Source organism: Pungitius pungitius, chromosome 2, assembly GCF_949316345.1.
Source record: "Pungitius pungitius chromosome 2, fPunPun2.1, whole genome shotgun sequence".
In the NCBI taxonomy this organism is placed as follows: Eukaryota; Metazoa; Chordata; class Actinopteri; order Perciformes; family Gasterosteidae; genus Pungitius; species Pungitius pungitius.
The window spans coordinates 6822281-6838618 of NC_084901.1; the positions used below are offsets into that span (position 1 = coordinate 6822281).

The 16338-nt window shown below is 44.3% G+C and overlaps 1 protein-coding gene across 1 annotated transcript in view; it reads right to left on the reverse strand.

The window, feature by feature from the left end:
- pdzrn4 (PDZ domain containing ring finger 4) overlaps positions 1–9272 on the reverse strand; it is a 28706-nt gene extending 19434 nt beyond the window's left edge. Inside the window, exon 1 of the mRNA XM_037462490.2 lies at positions 8756–9272. Coding sequence (XP_037318387.2) covers positions 8756–8824 — 69 coding nt within the window. The 5' untranslated portion in view covers positions 8825–9272. The remainder of the gene's footprint in view (positions 1–8755) is intronic.
- Between the last annotated feature and the right edge of the window lie 7066 nt (positions 9273–16338).

Here is a 16338-nt window from a genome sequence, read left to right on the forward strand (position 1 = left end):
TCGCGCTGGGTCCTCCCCACTGTCATTACATGGCCATTAATCTCTCCTCTGCCATTGAAACAACAGCCAGTGAGCTGGGCATCCACAATACAGGGGCCCTTCCTCCAGCCCCTCGACACACACTAGCAATGAGTTTGAATTAGGCTCTGGGGGGTCACCGATTAGACCCACATAATTCATCCAGACGGCTGAGTTCACAAAGAGGTTATGCGTTACTCTTCTGTATGGGAGAGCTGAAATACATTCTCCTTCCAAGCATGTCTATTATTATTGTACTGTATTTAGATAAATCGGGACTAGTGTTAATCTGATTCTCAAACAAATCCCATTTGAAAACCAAGCATCATGTGTCTGACTCGTTAGACTGTGGCTAAATCTTCTGTCACTGACCTCCATTGTTGGCAAAAAGAAGCATTAAAACAGAACAATGAGGGACAAGGTGACACAATCTTTCATTTTTTTTCTTCTTGTATTGTTATGTAGCATAGCAGTTAATCTTTTTCCCATTGTGGCAACGTCTCTTGAAGGATCCCATTCAGTTTCAGCTGCAGCGTTTGCATTGTTCCGGGTCCAAGCAACAGCTAAACCCACCAACTAGCTCAAGGGTTTGAAGGTCTCACCACGGAAGAAACAGGCAGTATGAACCACAGCTGAATGAATGCATCAGAAATAAGTCACTTCTAACATTATGTAGACTCATAACTATGTTACAGAAACATTTCAGGAATCATTAATGAAATCTGGACTCAATATAATTTAGTAATGGGTTAATTACCACCATAAATCAAAAAATATAGTGTTAATCTTAAATTTAAGGCTGTGGTACGTTTAGAAGAAGGGATTTCATTGATCAGGAAATCTTGCTGTATACGTTTTGTTATGAACACAAGCGGTTAGTTCCAGGTCCAGATGCTGGAGCATAATAGAAAAACATGCTAAAGCTTAGAGAGTGAAAACATTTTACCAGGGAACATGCAAACGAAAGATTTATGTGATGCTTTTTTTGCATACAATTATTCTTTGCCTGGAGTGTAAACTTTCCTTTTTTTTGTGCCTTTTTTCCCTTTAAGTGATGCATGTTTATGCTCACTGGAAGCACCTAACACATTAGCATTATTCATTACATGAAGCTTCCGCGGTTGCCTCTTTGGTGGAGAAGAATAACGACCTCACGCTCCACTAACTGTTAGCGTGCGAGAAGAGCTCTACCTCCAACGAAAAATACCTCCATCCAAAAGCATGGTTGGTTAGTTCAGAGAGAGAAGCACGCTGCGACAGCCATTCATCCCTCAAATCGACCCGCCTCCATCAAGACTCAGACTAGACTCACCGTTTAGGGCAGCCGAGGGTAAATCTACAGAATGACTGAGTGAACTGCTAAACACATTAGCCACCAACGCATTCTCAGTCGGATGATGATTACTGTCTGCGTTCTGGTGATTTTCATACTATGCCACAGATTGACTCTAAATCAAATCACACTTTCTCAAAATGGGTCACAGGCCTCATCTCTACGTAACAAGGCCATAAGGCGTGTTGATGGCTGACCAGGAACATATGCATTCATATGGATTATAACCCATCTTTTTTTATACCCGGACCAGAATGATGATATTGGACTCCTAATCCTAGATTGTGTTGAGTGACATATATATATATATATATATATACATATATATTTACATCCAGTGGAATTATTTCTCGCAACCTTCAAAAGACACTAGTTATTGTTTGGAGCCGTTATGCTGTGATCTGGACATTTACGGCCGTAAATCTTTTTTTTTCCCAGAGTATGTGATCCAATAGACTACATTCCCTCAAACTAACAACAACAACAAAGACATTGCCTGGGCAGCCCTCTGTCCTGAGGGCTTTTCCCACATCATCACCAGGCGTATGGTTACACCCTGCGCTTAATTCAACACCCCCCCCCGCCCCTCCCCTCCGCCCCCATACGCACACTATGCAGATGGTTTAGTGTTATTCTATCTGTAACTGGACTCGATGTCAGGCTCTGAGTAGGCCTAATGACTCCTAGCCCCGAGTTGGTTAAGTGGGAATTGAACACTAGCGCCCTGCTGTAACCCAATCTCCCTTTTAGACCACCTGCACCCATGATCCACCCTGCGGGTTCAGAACAGACTTGACAAAGGCCCCGTCTTTGCATTTTTAAACATTTGGCCAAAAACCTTATCGAGACACGTCATTGTTTAGCTTTAAAGTACGCTGTGGTGGCTGTCAGAGAAAACATCCTTACCAACGATTCACAACCGCTGCTGAACAAAAGCTGTGATGATGATGTGTGTGGGAGAAATGAGTGGCAGAAAAAATAGCATCGTAATAAAATGGTTTTATTTGTATAGTTTAACTTGACATTTAGAGTTGCAGCTCTGCTGCCAAATAGCTCCTCCAAAGATCTGACTTAGAGGCACGTTATGCTGATATGGTGGATGTTAGATGTTTTTAGGTCAAAGAAGTTGTGCGTTAGCATTTTTTTTATCCTTGAAACAGCTAAATATCTGGGGGAGGATTTTTTTGTACATTTTTTATGTGTATGTGCGTATTATACTAGAGGCGTGTTGCAGCAAAAGCCTTCAACATATCCATAACCGCTCCAGATGGTTCCTCATAACATCTGTCGAACCTGACAAAACAAAGCCTGCGGCATGTGGCTATAAGGAGCGTTATTGGGTTATTCCGACGCCGAAGTTGCTCTCAAACCATATGACCATCATCGGGTGACGGGCTAACTCACTCGGGTTAGACAAAATGAGGGTCCCTCCCTGACGGACAGACCGTCTCCTGTGTCCTCCGTCGCTATATCTTTCTTTGCAGGGCTTTCCCAGCTCCGAGGGCGGGAATCACCCCAAAGTGCATTAATGAGTCGGGTAGACAGACAGGGGCAGCGGAATGGAACTGACTTGAAACTGTGTTTGGCGACTGATAAGTAACGGGAGAAGGAGGGGGAGGAGGGCGAGACATTGTGTTTTGGAAAGGGCGAGGTTAAGAGAGGAGAATTGGAGGGGGGGGTCTCTTCTCGCTCTGGTTCTCTCCTCACATGCTTTAGCTTACTGTTGCACAATCGTCTTTATTTTCTTTCAATCTCAACCTTTTTCTTTTCTTACACTTTTCCATTTTTCTCCCGCCCCCCCACTCCACTCTGTGTGTCCGTACCTCATATCATCTTCGCCAGGCTTTCTTGGCCAATTGCTGAGTATGGTAATCAGCTACAGGCCGATAACAACTGATAAGTCCTCTTGTCCGACACTGAGAGCTTGAATGACATTTTCACGGAGAGAGCCGTAAAAAAGGAGAACGCGCTGTCAATCTGATGAATGGATTCCACCTGTGTGATTATCCTTCCTTATGGTACATTTATGTACACAGTCTGTGCAAATAAGCATATTTACCTCTCTAACAATGCTCTGTGTTTATGTGTGCATGCATCACGGGTGCCTTTGGTGGAGGGGAGACACAAAGAGGTGGGAGGGGGGGGGGGGGGGGGTGGAGGAGGGTCACTCCGCCCACATGAGGTTCTTTCATCCTGGGCTTATCAGAGTCAACGCAGGGGGAGATCCTTGGCTGGTGGAGCAAAACGTTGAATGTTACTGTTACACCCCCCCCCCCCGCCCCGCCCCTCCTCCCCCACACACTCTAACGCCGGACCTGTCTTACCCTGACTTTGTGAACCCCACCCACGCACGCCAGGCAAGAAAAGTGGTGTGCATGTGTGTTTTCTCACAGCCGAGCCTACAGACACACAAAGAAAGACACCAGCTAGACATTGACATCAATTTACAACTGACCTGTCACTCACACACACACACACACACACACACACTGCAAGGACCACATGGACACACTGAATGAACACAGAGAAAAAACAAAAATACACCATCAATCCATTGCTATTTCCTTTAACATGCAAACAGACACAACAACACCAGGGTGCCCTTTCCCGGCGATGACCTAACACTGGAAAAATCGCCCTTTTCCTGTTTCCAGTTTGGCCGGCGATCAGGAGACGGGCGGCTCACAGCGCCGACGACGAGGCCATATGCACCTCTAAATCATGCGGTATTACCACCACGCTGTGAGCCAACGAGCGACTGTAACCATGAAGGAAGACACCAGATGATCTGTGTTCAAACGGCAGAGTTCATTAACACGATGCCACGTTAACGTTTTTTAGTGGGGGAAGCCATTACCCTAAGATTATCTTTTAGTGCCTTTGGGGCTTTGAAAAGTGTTGGCGTGAAAGGTTTTTTCATTTTTTGCAATAAATTACATAAAATAATGCCAAGTAGATAAACGGATTAATATGGGAGCAATGATGTGCGTTTGCATTTTCTGACTTACTGCCACTCAGAACCACAAATGGCAGGTAAAGGGTGGAATTACACTCACGTGTGAAAAGGTCAAACTCTCTGAGCCGCACAGTCAGGTAAACAAGTTGTTGGGGCGGGAAAACGGAAAGGTCACTTTGCTCTATACTTTCTGAAAAAGCTCAAAATCCCTTCAGAGGAACCCAAAAAAGGCAGTCCAGGTCCGGCGTTGTTCCATTCCCTGAAAGGAAGACAGCAGATGAATCGAGGGGATACCTCCTCCGTTCATCCCTTGTTGGGCATCTGCCGCACATTTTATTACCTCCAAACATCACTCAGAGATAATATCTGAGAGCAGAAAATTACATTCATTAAATGTGCTAAATTTGAGAGGCATTGCATTCTCATTCACCGGATGTAACGGATAGCACTGACATGTTTCACAGACTTATCTGCACCAAGTTGCGGTCCGAGGTGAGCATATGTGGGTGACGGCTGCGTGGGTCGTTTCCCTGCCCTGCCTCCCCGGCTCTCTGGACACCATAAGTGGGTAGTGGGAGGCGGCATTGAAAGGGGGTGACAGTCTAGCCCCCTTCATGCTGTCCAACAGGCTGGACATGTGGCACTAGCATCTGTGTCCGGAAGACAGGCTCACACCAAATATTGGCCTGGGACACAACCGTAAACACCCTCGTAAGAGGTTGGTGGCGGTGGTGGTTTTAGGCTCCCCTTGTGCCTGTGGTTTATGATATGGAAGCATGTGTAAAAAAAAAAAAAAATACTGACCATAAGGCCCACAACAAGCCATGCGTGTGCTGGTTTGAATCATACAAGCCAACAGGAATTGCCCCATTAGAGGAAATGCGAGGGAGGATAACTCAAAGGGTAGTTAGTAGCTCTTGTATTGTTGTGTGATACAATATAGTGCTGACTTTGGTGCGGCTAAAAGGACAAAACTAATTTGTCCAGTGAGGCTCTGAAGGCCACGGGCTGTGTGACAATTTAACACAGCCACAAGCAAAATAAACAATATACAATACACGATAGCAATTACTAAAGGCAGAATGGGGCCCTGCAGCATAAGTGTGCAGAGACACACACACACACACACGCATCACAAATGAAATGCTGAATGTAAATGTTCTGACGGAGGGCATAACTCTCTCGGTAGCCCCCCCGGGCAGCAGGGGTTGAGCAGCCAGCGGTCCTGTCAGAATAGTGCAGCTGTGTGAACACGGATACCAAAGTAGTGTTGGAGTCACCGTGGAACGCCCGCGGCCCGACAACTGCAATTGGCCGCTGGAACGGTTGTGTATTTTTTTAAATGGAGGGTTCTCAACAGGACGTCTTCTAACTCTGTACATTTATTTTTACGGGGGAAATCATTACCGAAAGTCAACTATAGCCGCAGTCCGGTCATTGCTTAATCAATAAAAAGTATGTACCATCCGAAATGAGAAATACGGGTTTGTTCGGGTGCTCTGCCTTCTGATACTTACTACTTGCTAAACCCAAACCAATTGTCTCAGCCTCATCGAGCAAAGCCTGGTGAGTCCAAGAAATGCAGTGGGAGTTCATTGTTACGCACGTCTTAGTCAGTTGCAGCAGCTCCGTAATCATTTACTCTCTCTGAATGGTGACATTAGCTCCCCCCTGGCAGTTTGCAGTGAGGATTGTACATCATTTCAATAGAGGAGTCTTTTTGTAGAGGGGAAAAACTCTGAGGTGGTCCAAAAAAGGTGTTTGGAACCTCAACTGTTGTATAAGACAGGTCCGCAATTAGGCTTCTGTACAAATCCAGGACAGCAAAGGTCCAAACAAACAAGGCCACAATCAAATCAATCCCATCATTAGACTTTGATGATGGGATTGGGATGACAAAAAAAACATATTTTTCTTAAATGTGCAGCTTGAAAAATAATTTACATTGGTCAGGACTCACTGTCTAAGACACAAGAGAGTGAGACACACACACACACACATACAACTGCTTTAGTTTTTCACTGGAATAATGAGAAGGTGGTTTGTTATTGTGCAGCCCCGTTAAAAGCACAACACAACAAGAACGCCTTCACAAATTGCAGTGTTTTGCGTGTGCCAAAGTGAAATGAGGGAGGGGAGAAACAGATTGCCGGGAGAGAAAAAGACAGAGGGGGGGGGGGGGGGGGGGGGGGGGAGAGACACTAATGAAGGTTATAGGGAAGGAGAAAGTATGAAAAAGAAGTGGAGAAGAAATGAGTCTGGAATGATAAAAGAGAGGAGAGGCAGAGGGATTGTTGAGGAGTCTCTCTGGATTTGTAGAATCCCCTCAGCCTGGAGTTTCGGGACAAAGTCACACTGACACACTTTTCGTGGCTTCCCGGGCTCTCTTTCCCTCACTTTATTCTCCTGCCTGTCTCTCTTTCTCTCGCGCTGGTAATGAGAACTGTAGGTGTTCGCTGACTGTCACGTGCACTGCGGAGCGCTTAACAGTGTGGGCTCGCTCACACATACACACCCACACACACGCACACACACCATATTCTTGGACCACTGCCAGAGTGCCAGGACACCTGCAGCGTGATGCGGAAACGGGAGGAGAGCAAGGGTCATTTTAATGTTCTGCACAAAGAATGCCATGCTTTATGGTACAAGCATGCATCTACTTGTGATACATATAGGAAATGTGGATCTTTTCTTTGCCATTAAGGTTAACTAACCATTAAGCCTACAGCTGCACAGGCACGCCTCATGTAAAAAGAGAAAAAGCTCAGTTTTTCTCGCGCTGGCAAATATTTTGCTGTTTGCATCTAACTTTTGGCAAGAACGTGTTTACTCAAATATCAAAATATTTATTCATATTGCCGTCGAGTGAGCCAAATCTCGTTTTCATCAGTCTACTCCTTTCTCTCTCTCTATGTATATATATATATATATGTATATATATATATATATATATATATATATATATATATATATATATATATATATAAGGAGCCTGACCTCTTCAGCGTTTCCTTTAGCTAATGGGCTCATTTTCTTGCACTTCACCCAGGCAGACAACACAGACATCCACCATCTCATTAGAGCATCGGGGCATTCAGTCAGAGAGCGTAATGAGACCACAGCGCTGTAAGTAACGGTCATGAAAACAGCGTGTTGCAGGGACTGAGGTTATTAGGGTTGTGATCATGGATTTCTTTCATTGTACAATGCCCATGACACGATAGTCAACATCAAAACACTTACAACAGCCTCACTGTCATTGGACACAAAAGGGGTTGATTTCCCTCCCGTGCTATAAATGCACACACTTTATACCCGAACTGCAGAAATCAAACTGGGGTTTATGATATGACGGCAGTATGAGTTACAAAATAAAACGTATAAATAAAACCTGCAGAATTCCCTGTACGCTGTATCCAGTTCCCTCGCTGTCTGTAACCGTATAAGATGCTGAATGATGAATGAATCCTCGCTGCTGGCCACGCGTTCGCCAGTACTGTCATTCAACAACAGAGGAGAGCCAGAGCACGTGTTTCCCCTACAAGAAGACCCACACATTTCTCTGCTGTAGAGAACAGGGACCGACAATTCACCCGTTTCATTTTTCTCTATTTTCGAGGGCATTATCAGATGAAACCTGATTACCTCATAGTTTTCCAAAAAGAAATGGGAGAGAACAAATAAACATCATGGACTACTAAAAGAATTGTACGTTGGAGAAAGCTGTTCATTGGTGGATTCACACTTGCTGACACTTCCTATCTAATAAACATTTTCCAGACAAGCCATGTAAAATATGACAAGTTAAGCATTCACTGTGTTACTGCTCAGTATGACAACATAATCATTTCTGAGTATAATGAGAGTCAGTCCAAATAGATCTTAGTTCTTAGTTATATTTCTGCCGATATCTTGGGGAAATTATATGAACTAAAGTGCATAACAGGTCCAGTTCTGACAGACAACAGAGATGAACACATTCAGCCTGTTCTTTGAACTGTGGTTTGCTTTCTGGAGCGTCTCAGGCAAGAGAAGATGTGATGAATTCCACACGGAGCCGGCGCGGGAAAGAAAAGCTCAACTTGTCCTCACATCTCCGGCTGCTATGAAGAAATAACTAGCACCACTCACTTTGATGGAGAGGAATATACACACACACACACACACACAGACTGTGCACTCACACCGACTCTGCGTCTGGCTGCTTGCAATTAATTCATTTTTGTACATTTACCTCATGTCCCTCTCCCCTTTTACTGCTTATTTCCTCTCTCAACCTGCCTGGTGCCTTTTTTTTTTCTCTGACTTTGCTCAGTTCCTCACCTCACTTTCTTGCTCAATTATCAAAATCATTACTGCCATCTTCAGGACCCTTTTGGTCTGGGGTTTAAGCTCATCCTGGTGACCGTTGCCACCATGAAGCTCCTTCCTTTAGATTCACTTACCTGTGCAATATCATACAGCAGTTTGTAGTGTTCTTCCCGTTTCTGCAAGGTGCACAGATTGCAGCCCATCCTAGTTGTCAGGGAAACCGTGCTGAGTGCCCGCTGGAGTGTGTGCGCTGTCTGCGGTGTGTGGGAGCTCCCCCTGGGGCGAAACACACTCGGGCTCCTCTTCCTTGGCTCCCCCACTCCTCTTTCTCATCGGTGTATCCTCAGAGATCTCTTGTGTTGCTCCGAGCGCAGGAAACAGTCTCTCTCTCTCTCACACACACACACGCCCACGTGTGTCGGCTCACTGCTTTAGTAGAGGTTGTGGCAGTGTGTGTGTGTGTGTGTGTGAGCGGAGTGTGTCAGTAGTAAGATGAGCAAAAGCACCTGGCTTCTCTTTCCCTCTTGCTCGTCGGCCCTTCTCTTGTATCTCCCTCGCATGCCTTCATACACTCTCCTCTCTCCGCCACCTCCTCTCTCAGTGTGAGCACACACTAATACGCTCACACACTTTTGGCTCATGGAAACACACCTCCTCCTGTGGCAGGCTGCCTACACATGGTCGCTCCTGCTCTCGGCTCATGAATAGACAGCATCCTCATTGGCTGTTTAAGGAAGAAGGGCTGGGAGAACAGGGAGGAGACTGGTTCTTATTTCGGGTATGTTCAGTATCTGAACATCAGTGTTTCAGCTTGCAGGCGATGTGAAGGACATGATGTGTGTTTGTTTGTGTGTGTGTGTGTGTGTGTGGATCTGTATTTGCACGCACAAGAGTGCATGTATTGGCTATCTGTGTGTACGCATTTCAGCAGGAAAGCAAAATCCATTACAATACAGGGCATTCAATTTAAACCCCCCCCCAAAAAAAACAGGAGTTGAAATGGCATCCCTGAAGTTAATGAAGTTACTGCGAGGGCTATTCGTCCGTGCCATGGATTTGACAACTGGATTTGGCATGGAAATCAATCTCATTTAAATTCAATCAGATGGCATTTTGCACTCAGTTCAATGGTTGGAGGGGTGGTGTTTAGTGGCCACCATAGATTAACAGTCAGAGAGCGATAGTCGCTAAACAGATGCTCTTTCTCCCTGCCGACACTTCGACAAGGGCACAGGACTGGGCTAACACACACAGGAAGAAACACATTGTATTGATTGGCTTCAGATTAGCTTCCAGCCCAACTGGCCCCTCTCCACAGGGGGGGGGGGGGGGGGGGGGAGTGAAGCAGAAGGGGAGCAAGGTGGATGGAGGACTTTGGAATGTTGTTAAGATACACTGAGCACAGGAAGGGTATCACAACCCTGTTATTTGACATGATGAATGGTTTGACCAAATGTAAAAATGCAAATTGAGGAGTTTTTGAACATTTTGTAAACAATGTCGCAGCTTGAGTTGGAAATGTAAAAAAAAGTAAACAGGACTGGTTGTATAGCATTTATGATTAAAGCTCTCCACAAAAAGTTAAATATTTGTGAGGACAGAGTACAGTCCAGATTGTAAATCTCTCCTTTAACAAGCCAATCCTACCGTCTCCCACACTGGTCAACATTGACACCTTATCTTACAAAAGCACATAAAATGACCACAACCTCTTACATGTCTGTGTTGGCAGAATGGAGGCCAATGGAGGGTCGATCAGGATCATTTGTTGTGGTGGATACGAAAAGGTTAAACCTTTTGGTCATATCCCATAAATAGAGGATGTCAGGGTGAATCAATGGGTCTAAGACTGGACCGCTTTTTATGTCGTTTTTAAACCAAAAGTCAACGTTATTTTGAAATAGGCATACGTTAGAACAGACTTTGTACCCTAACCCTGGTCTGAATGTTAATTGGAATAAATACATAAACACAAGCAACAATATAGTGTAGTTAAGATTATGAGCAGAGAGCACAGATGCGTTATCCGCCTTTTCACTACTGATGCAGGTACAAGGACCATAGTGGTTCAGTCAAGGGCGTCAGAGCACATCCAGATACAGCCCCCCAGATAACACTTAACCCTTTCTCTGGGACCACTCTGGTCCCCTTCTGATGAGGTCACCACTTTCTCTCCCGACCTCTGAAGGGTGGCTTCTCAGGGGTGGCATCACCGCCCTAATGAATTTTAGGGATCTTCGATACTTTCCTCTTGTTATTTTTCCATTCTTCTTTCTGTTTCTCCCACTCTTTTAGAGTGACGATTTTCTGAACATTGGAATTAGAAATGTGAGAAATGTGTGCGCTCTGATCATTCCTCAAATCTGAGTTGGAGACGGACACACAAAGCTAAATGTGTCTCAAGAACACACAAACATAAACACAACAAAACCTGAATATTTTCCATCGTATTCCACAACGTTTCAACCAAAGAAAAGGAAATCTGAGATGGCAAGGCTTTCCCACAAAAGGTGACATCATCATTGTGTTCATTTATGGCCCATCACCATCCTTTTTATTGTTCACCCACTTTCATCATCTCTACATGGTGCCTCCTTCATTTCATCATCCACGACCGTTGCCATTGCATATGAGACACTAGACAGATGTCTAGATCATGTTCTCATATAAAATTGAAGAGACTCGTATAATTTTAGGAGGTGTGGGATTTGAACCCGGCAGAAATTGTGTGTAGGATATTGCACAAACAGAATGCATTTCATCTTCTTTGATGTCTGACAGCTGTACTGGCAACGCAGCAGCGGAGTGGCGTCATACCTGTAGGTTGAATGTTGGATTAATTCTTTCAAAAGGTAGTTAATTTAAGGGTGAAGGGGGCTGAGGTGGCTTCAAAAAGCTGGACCGGTCATTTCAAATTTTATGGTAAAGTTCGTCAGTAGGATCTGTCGTCAGTGAAAGGTTAACCAAAAATAGCCTGCTGCAGGTGGGGGGGGGGGTGTTGAACTTCAAAGGAAGCCGAAAACACCACATTACCATAATGTCCTATAGGTCTGAGATTGAATGAAAATTGGCCACTGTACATGTCCCTCTCCCTGAAAATAGAAACGCTATGAACGGTTTCAGTCCGGGGTTTACAGTTAATCTGAGAATAAACTTTGAAAAAGAAAACTTGGCAGTCAAGGTTCTAGGTATGGCAGGTGATTACAGCTACGTGATTACCTCACCGTGATGTTCAAAGGCCACGGTACCCTTGACGACGAGCAGAGCCGTGCGACATGGGTAGTGAGAGTGGATCTAATCAGGAACAATGATCACGCTTTCGGTCTGTGCTCCGAGACCCGTTCTGCAGAATACCAACACACTGCTGTTCAATAAATCACCAGTGGAAACTTTCCTCTCGTGAGGTAGACACCGAATACTTTGGTGGCAAAACAGCGTAAAGCTCAGACGGATTGAAAACACCTCCAGGACTCATAGATCTCGGGTTGATGATTATCTACATTAGTGTCCTTCATGATTCTTTTGGTGTTGGTTTTTAATGTTCAAAAGAGCATAATATTTTAGCTCTAGGAAATCGGAAACAGGGCTGGAAGCACATTTTGTATGTTTTTCAAAATAGGCCGTGACGTTAATCTTCAATTAGTTGCTGCTGAATAATGACAGACGGCTTTGTTTACTCCAATTTCTCGCTTTCACCTGCGCGTATATGAAATGGCTGTTCTCAACCACCTGTGGTAAGCTTGCTTCTAATGTGACTTTTTAGATGCATGGAAAGGTCAATGCAAAACAGCAGCATTTCTGCTGTGGCGTAGACAGCTGGGCTTCTCAAAGCAAAGGCGTGAGAAGAGCCTGAGGGTGACTCAATAGCCATAAGCCATACATTATTTAACACTCTGGACCATTCATCTAGGTAAAAACATGATTAGAGTGCTACTTACAGAAAGCAGCTGAAGATCTGAAGGCCAAGGGGAAATGATGGTATGCATTGGTAATTGAAAAAGCGGCATCCTTTTCTGTTTCTTGTTCCAGTAATTACATTGTTACTATTCATTACCGTCTAATTACTTTGCAGGAGGCCAGCGTTCAGATCCAATCCTCATAATGACTGTCTGTCCTCCACTCATTGTCTCCTGATCCCAATTGTTGAAGCAAAACGACTGACTCTGTAAAAAAAAGAGAAAGAGCCTGCGTGACTCCCGTCACTTAATTATCAAATTAGCTGTTTAAGAGAGAATCCAAAGGCGGTCAAGCCTAGAAAAGTGAAGAAAAGAAAAAAATTGGGATCTATTCAAGAAAACACAGAGGGAGCCTTTGTTCATAATTTTCTGACTGCTAGTTGGACAAAAACCATTAGTGACTTGTCGTTGAAACGAGGTGTTTTAATGTCCAATCTTAGTTATGTCGCCTTAGAGCTGCTGGGCAAGGCGAGGTATAGACACGCACACACAAATTCACACATTTACACACATAAAGTGTGCGATAATGAAACCGCTCAGAGCTCCGCATCAGACGAACCGCGGCAGCCATTAAGACAAGTGAAATCACTGTTCAATCAGTCGCTAACACTTCCCTTTGTCCCTGCTTCATTGAACAAGGCTATTTAGAAAAGAAAAAAAAGCAAATGGAAACATTTCTTGAACCACTATGACCAAACCCTCAGAGGCTGCGTCTCCCCCCCTTCCTCGCCATTCAATACAGCAACTTAACCACCGCAGTACAGCATCACCGGGGGCAATACGAGACCCCGACAGTCTCTTTACTCAATAAGCTAGCAGCCAAAGTGGCGTCTGACCAGCTGACCTCCCTCCACGTTCACTGAGCAGGGTCAAGCAGCCCATGAAGACGGAGTTGTCCTCAGGCCCTTGGATATTAGTTGAGATTTTCCCTCTACAGCCTGTGTGGAAATAACTTAGTCCAACTGAAAGTAATTTACCTGCTGACAGAAGTGGCTGTTTTACTGACAATATAACATGAAAAACACATTCTACATTCAACTTAATATACTACATTTGGTTTGGGGCTTGGATCAAGGGTTGGCAATGGCTTTCCAACACTTGGGTCCAGACTGAAATGTCATCTATGAGATGGAAAATTTGGGACATCATCTGAGATTCAACCAGAGGATAAATCCCAACAACTTTCTTGATCTTCTGACTTTTAGTTCTCCAGCCGACACATTTTGATAAATGTCTCCACAGCCGCCGCTGTTATCCAAGTCAAAAAACATGTTAGCATTTAGCTCAAACACTGCTGCGCTGAAGTACAGCTTCACAAAAGAGTTACAGGAGTTGTGATCACTTATTTGATTACAACATCAAAACAAACTAGAGCTCATCTGTCACACAACTAAGTCTCAATTTCCGTCCATGACCAACATGAGTGTGTGTGTGTGTGTGTGTGTGTGTGTGTGTGTGTGTGTGTGTGCGTGCGCACATAAAAGAGAGTGAGACATTATCTGTGTCTAGCCTTTAGAGAGTCAACATACACCGATAACCCTTCTGTGCACACATACATTTACACAAGAGTGTTTCTGGGCTCTGGGCCTGACCCTGGTGTGTTAACCCAATAGCATCGCTCCAATAAAAATGATTAAAGAAGTCTTCCCCTGCTGTTCCCAGGACCTGCTGCTGGACTAATGGCACATGTGGGCCTCTTAATCTTTCCACAACATCTGTGCCGGTATTGAACCATAAGAATGGATGGAGCATCACGGCTGGGAGATCCCCAAAAGTAACCCGAGGAAAGGGGATAAGAATAGATGGTGACGTGGGCTAGAAGAAGGAATATTTCCATCCTATTCTAATTTCCCTGCCTTATATGAAGGCTGTGCATCATCCTTTCCTCCACTTGATGGAGAGCGAGGGAAGACCAAGCCAGCTGGTCCTCCATTGTCCAGTAGATTAACAGGATTGCAGGAGGCCAGCATCATCCATACACACACACACACACACACACACACACACACTTCCATACGAAGACTTAACCCAAAACTTGAAAGGCTCACAAGAAGCACAAGGACACATCATACAGCTTAACGGATAATAGATGGAGCCATGCTTGGCAAAGCACACTGATATTGTGTTATTAGGGAACTCGGTGGTACAACAAAGGTGTAAATACTATTTTTTTATATCTGTCTTGCAATGCTAATACATTGAATTCTGTTATTCGGGTTCAGCATAATATCAGCATATTATTAGTGAGGGATGAAAGGGAAACTTGGAATTTACCAAGTATCTTGTGCCAACTTGAGACTTCTGTCTCTTGACATTTCCATGTCAGCTATAGCTGATCAGACACTTCACAGTGAACAAATACAGTAACAGAAAGGGATTGTAAATTGTCTAAATCCATAGGACAATGCTAATCTGCCGATATGTAGCAGGTCAAGTGCTTAAGATGTTTACCATCTAAGTTCAGGCTGTCAGCAATTGAACATTTGTGAATTACCAAAGTAGAGGCTTATAGATGATTACTATGCAGTTAAATGAATGAATATAATGGAATTATTTGTTATCATAATGTGATCACTTTCTATGTGAGAGTGCTGTCTTTTGTCAACCAAAACCTTGACATATTCGGCAAAAAACACCGTACCTCACTGTTTTATTACTCTCTGCTCCTCGTACTTTTTCATCCTTTGCATGCACATCCTCCCATGGTTGACAAAAGCACTTTCGATTTTTATCAGCACACCGGCTGGGTTTAAAAGGGCTTCCCTGTTGTTGGTTAATGTGGCCTTAATCTGCCCCCCACACACAGTGATAAAGCGTTTTAAGAGGCAGAGCGTGTTCGGTCAGAGGACACACGATTAGTCATACGTCACTGATCTCAAAGTGAGGCCCGAAATGTTGCATCCCGTCTCACCTCCTGGTTCCAGCTGCTGGTTTCCCCTTTTCTTGTCTAATCCAAATCCAGTACAAGTTGCTGCCTGCTGGGAAGATAAGGAAGTGTTCATTGTCTCCCCTGATCCTCCTTATGTCTGTATATCACGTTGCGTCTTGTGTCAATGTGCCAACCTGAGGTGTAGTGAGAGCAAAAAAACAATGGCTCCATCTGCAGCAGAAAAGTAAAAAAACTCTCTTTTTTCATGTAATTAGCCTTTTCTTGGTTGTTGGGAAATGCTTCAATTACGGTTTTCTTTCATTCATTCACTCTCAAACGTTTTTTTCACAGTTCCTTCACATTGGGGTAGGAGACCACACCAAGTTGAGTTTTGAATGCCTCGTGTGCTTTACATTGTGTCCTTAACAACAGGGGCCCCGAGCCAATCGGTAGCGAATAAGCACACAGTATTGATTCAGGGCCCTCTGTAGCTAAGGGTGGGGGCTGGCTAACTGCAAGTGGTTAGTCAATATGCTCAATAAAGTGAGGATTGTAGAACATATTGCGTGAATATGTACAGCATGTCTAGAGGGCTTTTCTATTAGCAGACACAAAGGACCGTGGTAACAAACAGTTGAGTTCTTAAATACAGTGATGTTGCTCTTACAGTATTCACATCAAAGGCATTATTCCTAATTAAGGTTGGTAAGTAGCCCGCCTCAGTCCTGAGAGTAATGACTGATAATCTCAAACTCGTACGGTAAGATGTTGTCATTGGTTAAAGAAGCCTTTAGAAAAGGACATGGAAATAGTTTAGGGTGTTGATGCTGTATCATATTAGCAGTTACCCACCCAAAACCTAATAAACCCTATAGAGCCTGTTTATGCCCAT